Here is a 19,071-nt window from a genome sequence, read left to right on the forward strand (position 1 = left end):
AGGATTGAAAAGAGCATCATGGGTTTTGTGTGGGCCAGGAAGACCCCGAGAGTGAGGAAGGGATTCTTACAGCATAGCAGGGATAGGGGGGGGCTGGCACTACCGAGCCTAAGTGAGTATTATTGGGCCGCTAATATTTCAATGGTGAGTAAGTGGATGGGAGAGGAGGAGGGAGCGGCGTGGAAGAGATTAGAGAGGGCGTCCTGTAGGGGGACCAGCCTACAGGCTATGGTGACAGCCCCATTGCCGTTCTCACCGAGGAACTACACCACAAGCCCGGTGGTGGTGGCTACACTGAAGATTTGGGGACAATGGAGACGGCATAGGGGAAAGACTGGAGCCTTGGGGGGGTCCCCGATAAGAAACAACCATAGGTTTGCCCCGATGGGAATGGATGGGGGATATGGAATGTGGCAAAGAGCAGGAATAACGCAACTGAAAGATCTGTTTGTGGATGGGAAGTTCGCGAGTCTGGGAGCGCTGACCGAGAAACATGGGTTGCCCCAAGGGAATGCATTCAGGTATATGCAACTGAGGGCTTTTGCGAGGCAACAGGTGAGGGAATTCCCGCAGCTCCCGACACAAGAGGTGCAGGACAGAATGATCTCAAAGACATGGGTGGGAGATGGTAAGGTGTCAGATATATATATAGGGAAATGAGGGACGAAGGGGAGACTATGGTAGATGAACTAAAAGGGAAATGGGAAGAAGAGCTGGGGGAGGAGATCGAGGAGGGGCTGTGGGCAGATGCCCTAAGCAGGGTAAACTCGTCGTCCTCGTGTGCCAGGCTAAGCCTGATTCAGTTTAAGGTATTACACAGGGCGCATATGACTGGAGCACGGCTCAGTAAATTTTTTGGGGTGGAGGATAGGTGTGCGAGGTGCTCGAGAAGCCCAGCGAATCATACCCATATGTTTTGGTCATGCCCGGCACTACAGGGGTTTCGGATGGGGGTGACAAAGGTGCTTTCAAAAGTAGTGGGGATCCGGGTCGAACCAAGCTATATTTGGGGTTGCACAAGAGCTGGGAGTGCAGGAGGCGAGAGAGGCCGATGTTTTGGCCTTTGCGTCCCTCGTAGCCCGGCGCAGGATATTGTTAATGTGGAAAGAAGTCAAGCCCCCGGGGGTGGAGACCTGGATAAATGACATGGCGGGGTTTATAAAGCTAGAGCGGATTAAGTTCGTTCTAAGGGGGTCGGCTCAAGGGTTCACCAGGCGGTGGCAACCGTTCGTCGAATACCTCGCAGAAAGATAGATGGAATGGAAAAAAGGCAGCAGCAGCAGCCCAGGATCGGGGGGGGGGGGGGGGGGGGGGGGGGAGGAACCAGAAGGACTCTCAGGGTTGTTAATATATACTGTATAATATGTATAGGTCGTTGCGACAGATAATTATATATTGGACTGTTAAATTATATTTTTGGAGAGTGTTACTTGTGATAAGGCAGTTGCCAATTAGGGTTAGTTTTCATTTTTGTTATTTATTATTTATTCATTTTTTGTTTATAAAATAGGTCATTGTTATTTGTGTTGTTATAATATTGTGTAAAGGATGCACAATGTACTGTGTTGGTTGACCAAAAATTTTCAATAAAATATTTATAAAAAAAAGAGAAAAGCTTGAACACGAGGGCATACATTTGTTGACGATGTGGAGTCCTATGCTTCTCATTGACCACAAATTCTCTCCCAGTAACAACAGAGTCTAAATGAAATTCGAAAGGCACACAAAGCAGATGAAGAATGTGCAGAGATTCAGTAATATCTGTTCTATGAATGAACTTTGTGTCATTCTCCCACCCCTCCCTGTATTCCTGCACATTCTTCCTTTTCAGGTGACAGTCCAATTCCATTCTGAATGCTTCAATTGAACCTGAATTCACCATCAGAGACCTGGGTGGTGTGGAGATGTGGGCTTAAGTGGGGTGCTCTTTCCAAGGGCCGGTGCAGACTCGATGGGCCGAATGGTCTCCTTCTGCACTGCAAAGTCTATGATTCTATAAGCAGTGTATTCCAGACCATAACTGCTCACTGCATGAAAATAAATTCCTTGTGTTGCATAAAATTGCATGGCGAGGGATACCGAATTGCAAACCAATTTGTGCTCCCAGGGGGTGGTAAATTGGTTGCAATTCTCCTCCGGAGGAAGAACAGTCATCCAATGAAGAATTCCCCCCCCAGTACTTGCAGAAGAACAAGGAGCACGAGTGGGTCATTCAGCCCCTCGAACCAGTTTTAAATGGGTGACCCCCTCGTTCTTGATTCTTCCACAAGAGGAAACATCCTCTCCACATCCACCCAGTCAATAGCATCTTACATGATTCAATCAAGTTTCCTCTTACTTTTCTTAACTCCAGTGGATACAAGCCTAGCTTGTCCAACCTTTCCCCATAAGACAGCTCACCCATTCATCGACTAACAAGAGCTAATGCAAAGTTCTAAGCTTCTACCCTTGACATTGTTGATGTTCCCTTTAAATAGTGCCAGTGGGTGGGGAAGGTGTTCTCATTTTGATGGTCATATGGTCAGTTGTGCATGTTTAAGCGAGGGTATTAACTAAAGCAGCAAGGTTGAAAATACCAAAACTTGCCTCAAACTAGTGCTGAACCCTCGACTCAAGATGTTTCAGAGAATACATCAGGCACACCTGGGCATTACAAAGTGTTGTGCTAGAGCACAAAGTTCCGTTTGATGTCCAGGAATCCCCAAACCATGAGAGAAAATGATTGCAAGTGCCGGGAAACACAACGCTATCTGATGTGACTCCGATTAGTTGTGGGGAACACGTGGCCAAGACTGCACTTAGTCCCGTTTCCTACACAGAGGAGCCCCGCTCGCCGCAACTCATCAGTGCAGGTGGCGTCCTGATCTCTCGAGCTCCCAATGCGACACCCGACACCACCACCCCCCCACACAACTCACTCTGGTCCCCGTTTGTGGAGTCCAGTACTGAACGGTGCCTGCCCAAGATCTCCAAGGTGAAGAGGATAGATCCCAACACTTTGGTTACCTCAGGGAACTTTCATATTAGAGTGAGATTAGCTGTGTCGTGACATCTCGCAAGATCGTGCTAGATCTTGCGAGGCATAGCGTGCCAGGTAGATCCTGGGAGCATAGTCTCCCGTCATTTATCGGCCACGTTGCGCCAGGCGTTCTGCTTTCCGGGTGCAACATGGCCGTTAGATCTCGCGCCCTCTGTTTCTTCTCTCCACAGTTCCACCCTTTTGATGGTGCCTTCATCTTCAATCCAACTTTCAAAAGGCAGCTGTTCAATGTTTGAAATAATTTAATGAGATTTGCACTGTCAACAAAAATGTTTACATTAAGCTTTGTTCTTTTAGCACACAACTTCTGATCGCTATCCAGCTGGAAGTGCATTGGGTGAAGGGCAGATTTGGGTTCAGTTGTGATCTCGCTCAATGGTTTAATGGCTTTTAACATACAGGCCCACAGAAATAGAATAGCCATTGGGTCAAATGAGCCATGCCTCAGAAAACAAAACTTGATAAAACAGTATTAAATTTCTTTATTTTATTTATGGCCAGATGGTGGCATTGTGCACTGCTAGCCACTTCACTCCACAGAGATATCTGGACACAGGCAGCAATTAATTAAACAACACAGATTTTCAATAGAAGAGTTTGTTTTAAAAATTGGAAAAAAAAATTACGAATGGAGATCAAATTCCTTTAAATTATTTGTCATTAAAGCTACTTCATTCCTGATCTTGCAACTTACTAGTTTGAAATTTCTTTTGTTTGTCCCATGAGGATGCTATCCACCGGTAATTGCCATAACTTTACTGCATGGTGCCATCATGGCGAGTGTACCTCATGGACCACAGAGTTATTATAAAGGCAACAATCCAATTAGAGGAAATGTGGCAAACAGCAAAATGAAAAAAACATCTATCACCTAGATGCTAGTTTTAAGTGATTCAGTATTAAGTGATTAAAATCACACCCTTTGGTGAGTTGGCTGCTGCAGTCATTTTTCCTATGGTTTGCTATTTGCCACGTAACCAAGTTTCTGTATGTGTAAAGAGGTCATTATACACCAACAAAACATTTTGTTCAGTGTCATTTATGGTTCTTCGGTTAGGAGGCTAAAATTGTTTCTCATCAGTAATATTAGTTAAAGAGTTGACAGAACTCCAACAATGTTCTGTTTTGCCTTCCAGAATTTTACACATTTGATTTACATTGCATTTTTATCAAATCTGTGATTAAATGACAGTTGAAGGTACTGCAGTACAGTGCATTACAGGGAGTGATTCAAATCTCAAAAGGTTATTTGAGGTGTTTGTGACATCATTCATGGAGATTGACAGATAATTATTTAATTCTTTCATGAATGTGTCGCTGGCTCGGCCACCTAGAGTTGGTGGTAGTGAGCTGCCTTCTTGAACCGCTGCAATCCATGTAAAGTAAAGTAATCTTCATTGCCACAAGTAGGCTTACATTAACACTGCAATGAAGTTACTGTGCAAAGGTGGTGTAGGTGCACCCATATCCTGTCAGGGAGGGAGTTCCAGGATTTTAACCCTGCAACAGTGAAGGAACAGTGATATATTTCCAAGTCAGGATGGTGTGTGGCTAGCATCTGTTAGACCACAAGACAGAGGCGCAGAATTAGACCATTCGGCCCATCGAGTCTGCTCCACCACTCAATCATCGCTGGTATGTTTCTCATTCCCATTCTTGGTGAGTTACTGCAGTGCATCTTGTAGATGGTCTACACTGCTGCCACTATACGCCAGTGGTGGCACAGTGGTTAGTGCTGCTGCCTCACAGCACCAGGGACTTGGGTTCGATTCTGACCTCCGGTGACGGTCTGTGGAGTTTGCACGGTCTCCCAGTGTCTGCGTGGGTTTCCTCCGGGTCCTCCGGTTTCCTCCCCCAGTCCAAAGAATTGCGGGTTGGGTGGATTGGATATGCTAAATTTCCCCTAGGTGGAATTGCAGGGATCGGACTGGGGAGTGGGTTGGTGTTGGGTGCTCTTTCAGGGGGTTGGTGCAGACCTGGTGGGCCGAATGGCTGCAATAGGGTTTCTTTTCTATTTCGATGAGTGAATGTTGAAGATGGTGGATGGGCTGCTGGTCAAGCGGGGCTGAATTGTCCTGGATGATGCTGAGCTTGAAGTGTTGTCGGAACTGCACTCATCCGGTCAAGTGGAGAGTATTCCATCATGCTCCCCCGACTTGTGCCTTGTGGGAGTCAGGTGAGTAACACTCTGCAGAATTCCCAGCCTTTGACCTGATCTTGTAGCCACACTATTGCTTTTTCAGTTTTTGGTCAATGGCGTTGATAATGGGGGATTCAGTGATGACAGTGCATTGCACCTCAAGGGAAAATGGTTGGATTTTCTCTTCTTGAAGATGGTCATTGCTTGGCACTTGTGTAGCGCAAATGACTTGCCACATCAGCCCAAGCCCGAATTATTTTTTTAAAGTTTTTATAATTGAGGGCAATTTAGCATAGTCAATCCACCTACCCTGCACATCTTTGGGTTGTGGGTGCGAATCCCACACAAACACGGGGAGAATGTGCAAGCTCCACACGGACAGTGACCCAGAGCCAGGATCGAACCTGGGACCTCGGCGCCGTGAGGCAGCAGTGCTAACCCACTGCGTCACCGTGCTGCCCTCGCCCAAGCCTGAATGTCGTCCAGGTTTTGCTGCGTATGGACGTGGACTACTTCAGTATCTCAGGAGACGTGAATGATGCTGAATATTGTGCAATCATCAGAGAACATCCCCACTTCCGGTCTTATAATAGAGAAGGAAACTGATGAAGCAGCTGGAGGTGGTTGGGCCTAGGACACGATCCTGAGGAACTTCTGCAGTGAGGTCCCAAGATAGATGATTGACTTATCAAAACCGTAACTAACTTCCCAGTGTGCTAGCTAGGACTCCACTCCAACCAGTGGAGAGTATTTCCCATGATTCCCATTGCTTCCAGTTTTTCTTCAGGCCCATTGATGTTACATTTGGTCAAATGTGACCTTGATGTCAAGAGCAGTCACTCTCCCCTCACTCTGGAATTCAGCTCGCTTTGTCCATGTTTGGACCCGAGGCTATAATGATGTCAGTAGTTGAGTGGCCCTGGCAGAACCCAAACGGCGTGTCCGTGAGCAGGTTGGTCATGAATAAACTGCATTTTCTGTATGTATGAATGTATGATCAAAGGTGAGTGTAAGGCAGAAAGAACATCACGCATTTTATAAGAGAGCATAAGGAAGTCATACGAGTCATAGAAGAAAAGGGAATTAAGAGCTTAATGTACACAGATGAGAAATTTACAGCTGGTTATTTATTTATAATACAAGGGCTCAGCGAACTAATTATTTTGATATTTGAACATCTGGAAAAATCAAATCACATAACAGAAAAAATGCATAGTTATGTTTGGATTTAATACTTCGTAATGCACCATCATGAGACTACAATGGGTAAGGAAATGGCAGGTTTCCTCAATGAGTACTTTGCATCTACTTTCACAGGACAAGATGCCAGCATTACAAGGGAACCTTAGAAGTCAAAGAGAGGAATTTAATAGATTTAATACATATTAAAAAACAGGAATGGAGAAAATAGCTCTTCACTGGAATTGTGAAGGGTGCACAAATCTTGCTGCATTTTTTTTTGAGAAAGCCATGAACATGGTGAGTATAGGTGGGTGCATGAACGTTGTCCATTGTCCACATGGATTCCCAGAAAGTATTTGATAAGATTTTGTACAAGTTGGCAGGAGTAGGAAATTACAAAGCCATATACAGATAAAATTAATGTGCAAAACTGTACCAAATCAAGATTAATATGGATGTGGCTGGTTTGAATCCAAGGAAGACAAATCAGAATATTTTCGTCTGACAAGAGACCAAGAACTGTGCAGGAGCACATTAAAAAGCAAAAACTAATATACAGGTACAAAAAGTAATCAAAAGGTTAATCTTAATGGGGCTGGAACACAAAGGAGGGGAAGGTATGCTTCAGTTGCACAAAATCTTGGTCAGACCCCCATCAGGAGCGCTACATTCAGTTTTATACACTCAATCTGAAGGATATCTTGGCTTTGGAAGGACTACAGTAAAGATTTACAGAATGATACGGGAGCCTAAAGAGTTAAATTATAAGGACAGGTTGTATAAACCTGGGAGTCAAATTGCTGGTTCACCAATGTCCTTTGGGAAAAGGAAGCTGTCTGCCTTTACCCAGTGTATGCTAAATGAGACTCAAGTTGCACACAAATGTGGTCAACTATTAACTGCTCTCTGAAGCGGAGTAGCAGGTTTCAATTCTAACATTATGCTACCAGTGGTTAAAGGAAGCCCGCCAAAAGGGTGGCACAGTGGTTAGCACTGCTGCCTCATGGCACCGAGAACCCAGGTTCGCTCCCGGCCCCGGGTCACTGTCCCTGTGGTTTGCACATTCGCCCCATGTCTGCGTGAGCCTCACTCCCACAACCCAAAGACGTGCAGGGTAGGTGGATTGGCCGCGTTAAATTGCCCCTTAATTGGGCACTTTAAATTTTTAAAAAAGCCCACCACCTTCTCAGGACAACCAGGAATCGGCAATAAATGTTGGCCTTGCCAGCAACGCCCACACCCAGATTATGAATAATAAACTTCTTTTATTTCAATTATCCTCCCTCCTTATTTTCTCGATTCTTTTTTGCTTTCAAAATGACCATTGCATGTTTCTTTCATCAAAAGGAAGCACAACAAGCTGTATTTCCCCAGATAAGCACATCTGACAAGGGATGTTACGAATTTGCAGTAAAATCACTTGATTAAACCAATCACAACATTTCCAAGCGAACAAGGAACCCAATATCAAAACAAACTGCTGTTTCTGAAACTAGTGCATTAGTTGATTACTTGCCCCTATGAAATAAGTATTCTAACCAATGTCACTTTGACATTTACCCTATGTGTCTGGAAGCAAGTCTTGATTCTCTATTCACAAGTAATTGTTCCATTTCTCAACCCCTTTCCCATAAAAAAAAAGATTTCTTCTCGACAAGTTTTCGTATTAAAGGAAATTGTGCAATAGAAACAAAATAATATATTCTAGGCTAATGGAAAATTTCCAGGGGGTATATTTTGTTACTATTTTTGTCTTTCTTGTTTCCCCAGACCTGGTATCGCCTACAACAAACAAGGTGGATGATCTGCTTCCAGACCTCCATCTACGTTGTTGGCGAAAATGTGGCTACAGCCAAGTTACAATCTCACCCTTGCCCTTGAAGGAACCAAACTGGAATCGCACAAAACTGCATTAACCTGCTCTCGAGCACTGTGAATTTTAACAAAGAAAAATCACAATCACAAAATGTTTAGTAGCATTTCCAGTGTGGCCCTGCCCTTCCAATTAGTTTTAAGTTTTGTTTTCACGAAATCACCTGACAACTGGGGAATGGACAGTCTAAGCCATGTTGCTTAGCAATAACCAGGAGCAGATAACAACAAATGGCAGGTATCTTTAACAGCAATACAACAGAGTAAATGGACCCAAGGAAGGAGGAGTTACAATGACCTTTTAAGTTGTGGAAAAATATCCTAAGTATGGCAGATATAATCTGTCCCTGGCATGATTTAAGAAAAATTTAAATGTCAAACGTTGTGGAGATTTAATGATTCAATTTTGGCTTTTGATTTGATTAATTACAATACTGTGAACTACAATTATTGCTGCTTTGTCCCAGAAATATGACACGCCACTGCCAATAGTATGGGACAATTTTTACCGTTGCCATGTAGACCTACAGCAATGAGACCATAGCGCTCAAAGGTCAAAAAGCTGTGTAGCAATTGGAAAGCTGTGGAGCAATATATATTAGAATGCCAAGAGATAGTACCTTGTTCAATGACTGTTGCAACATCTGAGAATAAAATCCATTTAGGTATGGATCTAAATTCTTTATATAGATACTGCAAAATACAACTTGCGGTTCACAGTAATTTCTGTTCCAAAGAATCTCAGGCCGTTAACTTCCTTGGAGTGGGGGCAGCACGGTGACGCAGTGGTTAGCACTGCTGCCTCACGGCGCCGAGGTCCCAAGCTTCGATCCCGGCTCTGGGTCACTGTCAGTGTGGAGTTTGCACATTCTCCCCGTGTTTGCGTGGGTTTCACCCCCACAACCCAAAGATGTAGGGCAGCACGGTAGCACAAGTGGCTAGCACTGTGGCTTCACAGCACCAGGGTCCCAGGTTCGATTCCCCGCTGGGTCACTGTCTGTGTGGAGTCTGCACGTTCTCCCCGTGTCTGTGTGGGTTTCCTCCGGGTGCTCCGGTTTCCTCCCACCATCTAAAGATGTGCAGGTTAGGTGGATTGGCCATGCTAAAATTGCCCTTAGTGTCCAAAAAGATTTGGAAGGGTTATTGGGTTACTGGGATAGGGTGAAAGTGAGGGTTTAAGTGGGTCGGTGCAGACTCGATGGGCCGAATGGCCTCCTTCTGCACTGTATGTTCTATGTGCAGGGTAGGTGGGTTGGCCAAGCTAAATTGCCTCTTAATTGGAAAAAAAGGAATTGAGTACTCTAAATTTAAAAAAAAACGGAGTGTAAAACTGTCGAAACCATCAACAGTTAGCAATTTAAATTGCTTTATTGGTTGGTTCGGAGCACGGCACAATTGTCCAGGGGAAGTTAGTAAACACTACCTGGGTTCTTCGAGAGGGATTCCCAGCACATCTTTGGGATACCCCACCCCACCCCAAATTGGACGCTGGGGAGCCAGAGGCTTCGGGCCCTCACCTCCTTGTTTTGTTAGGTTAAACTGAGACTTCAAATTCAACCCACAACAAATCACCACAAATGTGATTGATTCTCATGGTCACTAACATCTTCTCCATTACTGTTTAGCAAGTGCGTTCTTAATTTCCACAAAACGGACAGGTTAAAGGGTAATACTTCACTTCTAAGCCGCACAAGGTTTTTCTGTACAATGCACTCAAGTTACCAGACTGCAACTAACAATCGAAGGTCTAAAATGACAATCAAAGTACGCTATTTTACTGATAATGGTTAATTTTCTCATTTATGCGTTGTCTGTCCCCACACATAGGGCTTACAAGTTTGTTTTAAAATGTGGTATATAATATATATATATATATATATATATATATATGTACCTGTTATGATAAAGTATCTTCTGTGGTCCAGGCGGAGCTTAGATACAGCTGCCAATGATTTTTAGAAGATTTTCAACCTAGTGTCTTATGGGACTCCTTATGGCTTATGGAAGGTCTGGGCCAGAAAAGGCAAAATCTTGGGTTTTATCTAGTATATATGTACCCTAGGTCTTAGAGCAGTGTTTGTTATGATAGGACAGTCATTGAATCTAGAACTCTTGAAAGAAACATGATGTAAGGTTGTCCATTAATATTCATCCTATTTGAGGCCTTCATGGGTTGGATGGTGTTATAAGGAAATGGCCTCAAGAGTGTCTGTCCCAAACAGGGCTAGAGTATTGCTACCTTCTTTTTCATAGATGACATTGTGCTTTTGACAGATTCACCTGGAGGTCTACTGATCACAACTCACCATCTTGAACAATAGGCTATGCAGTGATACAGAGGCTCGTGAGAGTCTCAAAAGGTACTAATTAGCTTTTTTGGTCCCGGCACCATAACAAAGAAGTGGAAATGGCGATCAGGTATCTAATGTCATTTGGCCTGCACAAAGGTCCCCCTGTAACCAACAATGAGACGGGCCAAGGCAGTGTCGTAGAAGAGGGCGCCGAACCAAGCATATCAAGTTTGTCAGAGATCTGATCCGTGAGGTCTGTGGTTTTGCTCCCTGTGAGAGACATGCAATGAAATTGCTGAAGGTCTCTAAAGACAAGTGTGCACTCAAATTCATCAAAAAGAGAGTTGGCACTCACATCCATGCAAAGAGGAAGAGGGAAGAACTCAGCAATGTGCTTGCAGCAATTAGAAAGGCAGTTGTGAAGAAAGATGAATTTGTACAAAGTTGCTACCATTCAAGTTATTTCAAAGTTTAAAAAAAAAGGCCTTGATTGGAGAATACAAGAAATACTGGTGAGCTCAAAGTTGGACTGGCAGATTCCGGTGAACAGGTCACCTTCCCTCCTGATTGGTACAAAAAGAAATGTACAAGGAAACGGAAAAGAAAAAATTACGTGTGGAAAAGCTGGGGTGGGATAGTGAATTCTCTGGGATAGTGAATTCTGAAATTTTGGGTTATGGAGCAGAATTGGAGAAGTGTATAGGGTTACAGATATTAGAAGGCTGCAGAAGGTAATTTCTGGGAGTGATGCACAAGACAATCATATGCTGACAGATTTTGACTTGGGTGCACCACACCTTAGTCCTTATTGAAAGTTGTTTACACTTATATAAAATATCTTGTATTTGTTATGGGTGCGGTCAGGCAACAGGATATGACTAAAGGCACACAGTAAGGATGTAACGATTTGGTGACAAAATTAAGTTTCATATGCATTCATATTGCCTGAAAATATAGGAATTGTATAATGATTGTGCTTTCCTTAAACTGTCAGATCCTGATCAGCCCTGACGTATTTTGCCTCAGCCACTTCATTATCTGCAGTTAGGTCATTCCTAGATATAGTTTCCAAATGCTTCAATGGAGTCACCATGATACCCAAATCAGTGGGTCTTTGACACAAAGGAGATTCAAACCTCCCATTCTATCTACAAAAAAAAACCCTTGTCATCAGCAGGTATGACTGATATCTTCATATAATCCCTACAGTGCAGGAGGCCATTCAGCCCTTCGAGCATGCACCGACCCTCTGAAAGAGCACACCAACCAGGCCCACACCCCAGCTCCGTAACCCCACCTAACCTTTCAGGACACAGGGGCAATTTAGCATGGCCAATCCACCTGTCCTGCACATCTGTGGATTGTAGGAGGAAACCGGAGCATCCGGAGGGAACCCACGCAGACACAGGGAGAACATGCAGATCCGCACAGACACTGACCCAAGCCGGGAATCGAACCTGGGACCCTGGTGCTGTGAGGCAGTAGTGCTAACCACTATGCAATTCAGCAATCCCAGCCAAATTACTGTTGAGAACATAGAGGCCCAAAACATGTCCCAACAGAACAAAATGTCTTACTGAATGCTGCAAAGCCCGCTCATTGATCATTTAAACAGATTTCCTGATGACGTGTACTCCCTTCCTCCTTACCAAAGATTCTGTAGTTGCAACTAAAATCTCAATGCCAATGTGTTCAATATGGGACAGGTTGCTGACAGATGAATGCAAACACAGATCCAAATCTTTCCCAATCACACCGAAAGAAAAATGGGGCATGTTAAAGAAAAAGCTCGGCCAGGGCGACAAGGTGGCGCAGTGGTTAGCACTGCCACTTAAGTCACGGAGGACCCGAGTTCGATCCCAGCCCTAGGTTACTGTCCGTGTGGAGTTTGCGCATTCTCCCAGTGTCTGCATGGGTTTCACTCCCAAAACCCAAAGATGTGCAGGTTAGGTGGATTGGCAATGCTAAATTGCCCCAGAATTGGAAAAAGAAATACTAAATTTACAAAAAAAGGGAGCTCAGTATTTAAGGGGGATTATTATCTTTCTCTGAAATGAATGTTAATTGTGATATTCTTTTCCTTCTTTCATCAATTTAGTACAATGCAGCCTAGCAATTGATTGTGAAATCTGACATTTATTTTCAGTGAATGACCTACCAGTTCTGTAGTTCAGCAAATGCCACCTTCATCTTCCGAATAGAAATGTCCATTTCGTCTTTAATAACTGCCCGGTACCTGGCGAGGGACACAGTACATCGTTGCAAGTCTTTTGCTGACTTCTCTATATTGGTACCTAGTGGAAAAAAGTGATAAAGTATATCTTCAGTAAATGTGCAGATATAAATTGTCTTGGGGGAGGAAAAAGGATGCGGAGCTTTAACCAACACAACTTTTACATTAGAACCATTGGGATTATACTGCAACAACACAACGTGCCAAAATGGGGTCCGATGACCAAGATCTTTTCAGTACACACATGATTGATACCACCATGAAACTACACCCCTCACCATCAGTTTGGCACAGAGGTACAGAACACCATTAGCTACAGAACACCATTATCTACAACATTAACAGAGAATGATACAACTAGCTTTTTGCCATGTTACTGTTGGAACTGTTGCAAAAGAGAAAGAAATTTGCATTTATCCAGCACCTTTCAGAATGTCCAAGTGTTTTACAGACAATGCAGTACGTTTTGAAGTGTAATCACTTTTGTAAAATAGGAAACACAGCAACCAATGTGCATGCAGCAAGCTCCCACCAACAGGAATGAGACAATGAGCAGATAATCAGATTGAGGGACAAATATAGGTCAGAACAGTGGCGAGAACCCTCTGTTTTTCGGATCGTGCTTTGAGATCGAACTGAGAGCAGGTGGGGGGGCCTTGATTTAACGTCTCATCCAAAAGATGACCCCTCCAACGGTGCACCACCTCCTCAATTCTGCATTAAGGAGGTTCATTGTCCTCACTTAACACTTACTGCTGGTAGAGACTGGAGGCTGGATTCTCTGCCGGCGGGATGCACCGTTTTGCTGACAGCCCGGGGGTTTCCCGATGGCGTGGGGCAGCCCCACAATGGGAAACCCCATTGGCCGGCCGGCGTAACGTAATTGGGCATGGCTTCACCCTCACCCCCACAACCTTGGACATTGTCTCGGAGAAGGCTGTCCAGAACCCAGCAAGCTTGGGGCAAGCCCTGAACATGTGGGTGTGGTTGGCCGGGCCCCTCTGGCACCGCTCACATTTATCCTCCACCTCCGGGAAGAACCTGCTCATTCGGGTTCTGGTCAGGTGCGCTCTGTGCACCATTTTGAGCAGCATTAGGTTTAGCCTTGCGCAGGAGGAGGGGGAGCTCACCCTGCTCAGTGCTTCGCTCCAGAGTCCCCATCCTACCTCTGTCCCCAGTCCGTCCTCCCATTTTTGTCTGGTCTTGTCCAGTGGTGTTCGGGCTCTGTCCAGTAACTTCGTATATTTTCCCACAGAGCCCCCCCTTCCCGCTGCTTGTGCCTATCAGGTCCTCTAGTAGTGTGCTTTCTGGGGTCCCAGGGTACCCTGCTGTCTCTTTGCGGAGGAAGTGTTTTATTTGGAGGTGTCTCATTTCCTGTCCTTTTGCGAGTTTCCACTTCGTCAGTTCTTCCAGTGTCACCACTACGGTTACGAAGGGAGTTCCAGGATTTTGGCTCAGCGATGGTGAAGGAATGGTGTTATATTTCCAAGTCAGGGTGGTGTGTGGGGCTTGGAGAGGAACTTGCAGGTGGTGGCATTCCTATGCATAACATGGGTGGCATGGTGGCACAGTGGTTATAGCACTGCTGCCTCACAGCACCAGGGACCCGGGTTCAATTCCAGCCTCAGGTGACTGTCTATGCAGAGTTTGCACTTTCTCCCTGTGTCTGCGTGGGTTTCCGGATCCGGTTTCCTCCCACAGTCCAAAGATACACAGGTTAGGTGGATTGGTCATGCTAAATTGTCCCTTAGGGTTACAGGGTGGGGGACTGGGCCTAGGTATCATGGTCATTTGAAGGGTTGGTGCAGACTCAATGGGCCGAACGGCCTCTTTTTGCACTGTAGGGATTATTGTTTGAACATTAAAGCACAAATATTGTTATTCTTCAATTGTCTGCTGAAGAATTAACCAGTGTATTACACTACTTGAGACTTGTCAGTAGCTTACTGCATGGCACAAAAAGGAAAAGACATCCACTTTAGCTCTTACACAAATCTATTGGTGTCTATTTGACTGCACAGGAATACCTTATCTGGACACAAGAACATGGCTTGACAAATGGATCTTTACTGCTATGTTTGCAAAACATTATTGTATCACTTAGTTAATATTTTGCGAACAAGTATCCAAAGGAAACATTAAAATTAAAAGTCAACAAAACCAATGTTCAGTTACAAAAACAGTTTTATATATTTTGAGCCTGGATTTGTTGGATTTTGTCATGTTACTGAATGGATACAATAAAGCAGCTCTCAAACAATTATACAACTGCACATTGAACTGTAGTGTCCTCAGTTTGTTAGATTTTATTTTCAACCCAGCAGGGTGGGACAGATCTTTTTTTTAGGCAGTCCCTTGGGATTGAAGACAACCTGCTTCTGCTCTGATTTGATGGGTTCTGAAATGGGTGACGTCCACAGACTCCGCCACAAGTGGCAGGTAGTGCTCGGACAATTGGGTATAAAGGTTGTTTGGAAGTTTGTGCGTTCCCTCCAATGCCTCAATGCGTTCCCAATGAAGTCTCTCAATGTGTTTGGTGACTTCGCAAATGAACCTGCTCTACTTTGGTCGGTCACAAGCCCTTAAGTCGGAGGGAAAGTTTGACCTTTTCACGAATGCATCTAGGAAAAAGAACATATGCCAGGGGATCTCAGGGATGCAGACTATATTCAGGAAGGGAGACAAGTCTGATTGCGGTAACTACAGAAGTGTCTCCCTGTTGTCTGCCACAGGGAATTACTTCAAGAATCCCCCTCATCTGCCACCTGCCAGTACCAGCACCAACTGCTGTACATGGTCCTTTCTGACCTCTCAAAAACCTTGACTTGGTCAACCATGAAGGCATCCTCCTCAAATCTGGCGGTCCCCAGAGATAGATCATCCTTAGCTGACTCCACGATGACATGCAGGCCGTGATCCTCACCAGCAGAAGCACCACAAACTTCATCTCAGTGAAAACTAAGGTAAACCAAGGCCATGTTAAGATAAACAAACTTTTTATGGCTGCTGCTAAAACAGTTCCCCCTGCACTTCCAAAAAAGGCAAAATATCCAGTAAACAATTTATCACAAAGTGTTTTGATTTGCACAAATTCAATTCGAATGAAGTAAAGTAGACAGCATCATTCTCATGTTTGGCAGGCAAGATAGACTGATAGGGCATCTTCAGAGCCACTGTACCTCGTGCAGGAACATATTTATTGTAGTTCTAGTAGGATAGACACTGTGACTGCTGTCAATTCTCCTGTTCCCTTCCCTTGTGGAGATGGACAAGTTTACCAATAAATTAAAACTCAATGCACAATTTTATAATTGGACTGTAATATAGGAGGTACAAATAAGCACATGCAGCAAGAGCAAATTGTTTGTGTGTTATGTGAGTGGCCTTTGAATCCAAAGGTGGTTCAAACCGTTTCAATACCATTTCATATCATATAGAAGTTTTTTTTGCACCTCTTGCAGTTCTCTATAACTAACATACTGGGGTGGGTTAGGCTGAGGGCCGATGAAAGCTGTCAGTATATTAGGGGCATGTGGCAGGATTGGGCATTTATACAGGAATTTTTGCCAGTATGTCACTAAAACCATGGTCTCACATGACACTATTGTTACATTGCTAGTTGAATAATTTTAGCTGGCAGCTTACTGGTCCAGTGATTTTAAATAACAAGCCCTGCAATTTCACACCCTACAAAACCTGTACAGCATGCACAGTTCCTCAAAGTTAGGAACACTACACAATGTCAACCAAATATCAGCTTCACATGGGATCTTTTGCCAACATTTAAGGAGACTGAACACAAAACAGACCAAGAGAATGATTCTAGCTAGCTGAGGTGAAGAAAACCCCATATAGATATTTACATCAAATTATTTTCTTGGAAGTAGAGCAGGTGAAATGAAAACCTGTGAACTCATGATAGAATTCTCACAACTATTTTCAATAATTGTGACCAGTATCTTTTGTGAGATAATAATCTTTTAATTTTTCAAAGCATGATTTATTTGTAAAGTGTGTGGAACCCAAATACACCTGGTACCATTGCGATGATGCTCGCCTTATAGTCTGGCACTAGAAAGTCTGAAGCTAGAAGGCAGTTTAAATTTCTTGAGTAATTAGTGTGTACACCTAGACGGCAACTAGTCATATGAATGTCAGCAAGACACTTCACTTTAGCACAGATTTTTCATCCTTTGGTTAACCCATTTATTGCATATTGAGACAAAATCTTCACAAGGTAATCTCACAGCTGAAATTATCAAAGATATGAAACATTTAACTTTCTCCATGTTGTCTTTCAAAAGCTGGATGTTGAATATTTAACACACAGTTTGTAAGCTGACCATAGAGCACAACTCTTAGCATATTAATTTCATGTACATTTATATTCTGGTTTCCAGATTCCCAATCTACTATTTGTGCTTCTGGTATTACGAAGTCGGCCTCTTGATAAAATAACAACCTTTCTTGACAAAATCTAACCAAACCCAATTCCACATGCAGAGACCTGGAAGTGTATCTGAAATTCAACAGATATATGGACTAAACAATAAATACCTGCACTTAACCAAGCAGATGTGACTTGTATGCTTCGGCGATGTATATCTTGGGTATTTAAATACACACCAAATTAACTGAAGAACACCCAATTATACCACAGAATGGCCACTTCTCCAACAGACACTGTACATGGATAGTACCATGAAAGATGGATAGTATCTTAAAAGAAAGGGGTTTGGACAGTTTCAAACCAGTTTAGAGTAAATTTGGGTTCTTTGCACATAATAATTCACAAATTGAAATTCTCAAAGGCCAAAAGGACAGTATGCATAGGAAAGTTCATACTGGTGAAAGTGCGGGGTGCTCCCAAGGCTGGGATTAATGCACCTTCTTATATCAGAAAGGGAATGCATTAATCTGCAGGTGAATTATGTGAAATCCGACCTGGAAATGGTCAATCCCAACAGTGTGGGAAAACAGAAAGTTCCATTCTCCAGCTTTCGCGCCCCTCATTTTGTTGCCAATAATAAAATACATAAGAGTTATATGAAAATACATAAATGGAGCACAAAGTGCAATACATTTTTGTGGAATACTATTCTGCATGGACATGATGTATTTCTATCTGCAGCCATGTCACTGCAGGGAATTGCAAATAAAGGTATTAAACAGAAGCCAGGAACTCATTCAATGGAACAGAAAGTATATGACCAAGATAATTCCACTCCCACCCCCAAAACTAGTCCATGTGGTTGAACATGGATAAAACTAAGTATTTGAAATCATGTAAAATGTCTTGTAAATACCCATTACCTATTTTTTTATTCCTAGATGAAACAAATGCACCATCATCTGGCGTGGCGAGGGACAGAGAGGTAGAGGATTGCGATCCTGAAGGAGCTCGTGACCTGGACTTAATTGTATTCCTTTGTTGATGTGTTCTAGTAGACTGGGAACTATGGAAATGACGAGGAGGTTGGGGTTTTGTCTCTGCTTTACACTTTTCATCTTCTAGTACAGATACTGAAAAATATTGGTTAAGTGTCAGAATGAATATTGTAGGTAAAAGCACACTTTTTCCATGTCAAATATTTTTAGCTTCAGGATAACATAAAAATAATAATTAAATAGTTCAAATGGATTTTAGTCCAAAGGGACTGATGAAAGTAGTTCAAATCTGTACGATAGTCGTTCACTAATAAGCAAGCTTTTTAAAAATAAGTATAACATTTTAAAAAAATATACAAAACACTGACGTGGACAACAACCTGAGGTTCAAGCAGACACCATATTCAGGTATCTCGCATCTAAACATTGGCAGAAATATTTCGCCTGTAATATCCAGTTACAAGCGACAAAATAGATGGCTGGCAAGGTTACATGGCAATAATTCAATCAGGGTTTAGGAAAAAAAAGAGCAAAATTGAGGTAGTTAGAATTGTTGGCAGGACCTGAAGATTGAATGAATGCTTTGAATTCACGGTCAATATTAATTATTTTCATATTAAATGTGTATAAACACACATTTTAAAAATAAATGTCCATTTTTGATTTATACACTATTCTGTGGTGAGGATATTAAGAGCTTTAAGTTAGCATGACATTTGTGTAAAATTAATAAGAGAGAACTTGAAGATCAATGACATCACAAAGCCAGTACAAGAATATTAAGTTTTGTTTTGGCAGAAAAGTGTCAGGAAATAAGTTATACAATATTCACTAAGGGCGCGATCTACTCAAATGGGAACAGAGTCCCGCAGCAGGAGCGTTTAGCCGGGGGTTTCCTGGCGCTCGGACCGCCGAGAAACTCCAC

General features: G+C 43.3%; 1 protein-coding gene and 1 pseudogene across 4 annotated transcripts in view; one reads left to right on the forward strand and one right to left on the reverse strand.

Annotated features, from left to right (window-relative positions):
• spats2 (spermatogenesis associated serine rich 2) overlaps positions 1 to 19,071 on the reverse strand; it is a 172,787-nt gene that overhangs the window by 38,918 nt on the left and 114,798 nt on the right. For all 4 annotated transcript variants that reach the window (XM_072493893.1, XM_072493891.1, XM_072493890.1 and 1 more), the window contains exons 7-8: positions 18,072 to 18,281; positions 12,684 to 12,819 (exon numbers count right to left, since the gene is read on the reverse strand). In XM_072493893.1, coding sequence (XP_072349994.1) covers positions 12,684 to 12,819; positions 18,072 to 18,281 — 346 coding nt within the window. The remainder of the gene's footprint in view (positions 1 to 12,683; positions 12,820 to 18,071; positions 18,282 to 19,071) is intronic.
• On the forward strand, positions 10,642 to 11,000 carry LOC140405314 (large ribosomal subunit protein eL36-like; annotated as a pseudogene).

Source organism: Scyliorhinus torazame, chromosome X (assembly GCF_047496885.1).
Source record: "Scyliorhinus torazame isolate Kashiwa2021f chromosome X, sScyTor2.1, whole genome shotgun sequence".
Taxonomy (NCBI): domain Eukaryota; kingdom Metazoa; phylum Chordata; class Chondrichthyes; order Carcharhiniformes; family Scyliorhinidae; genus Scyliorhinus; species Scyliorhinus torazame.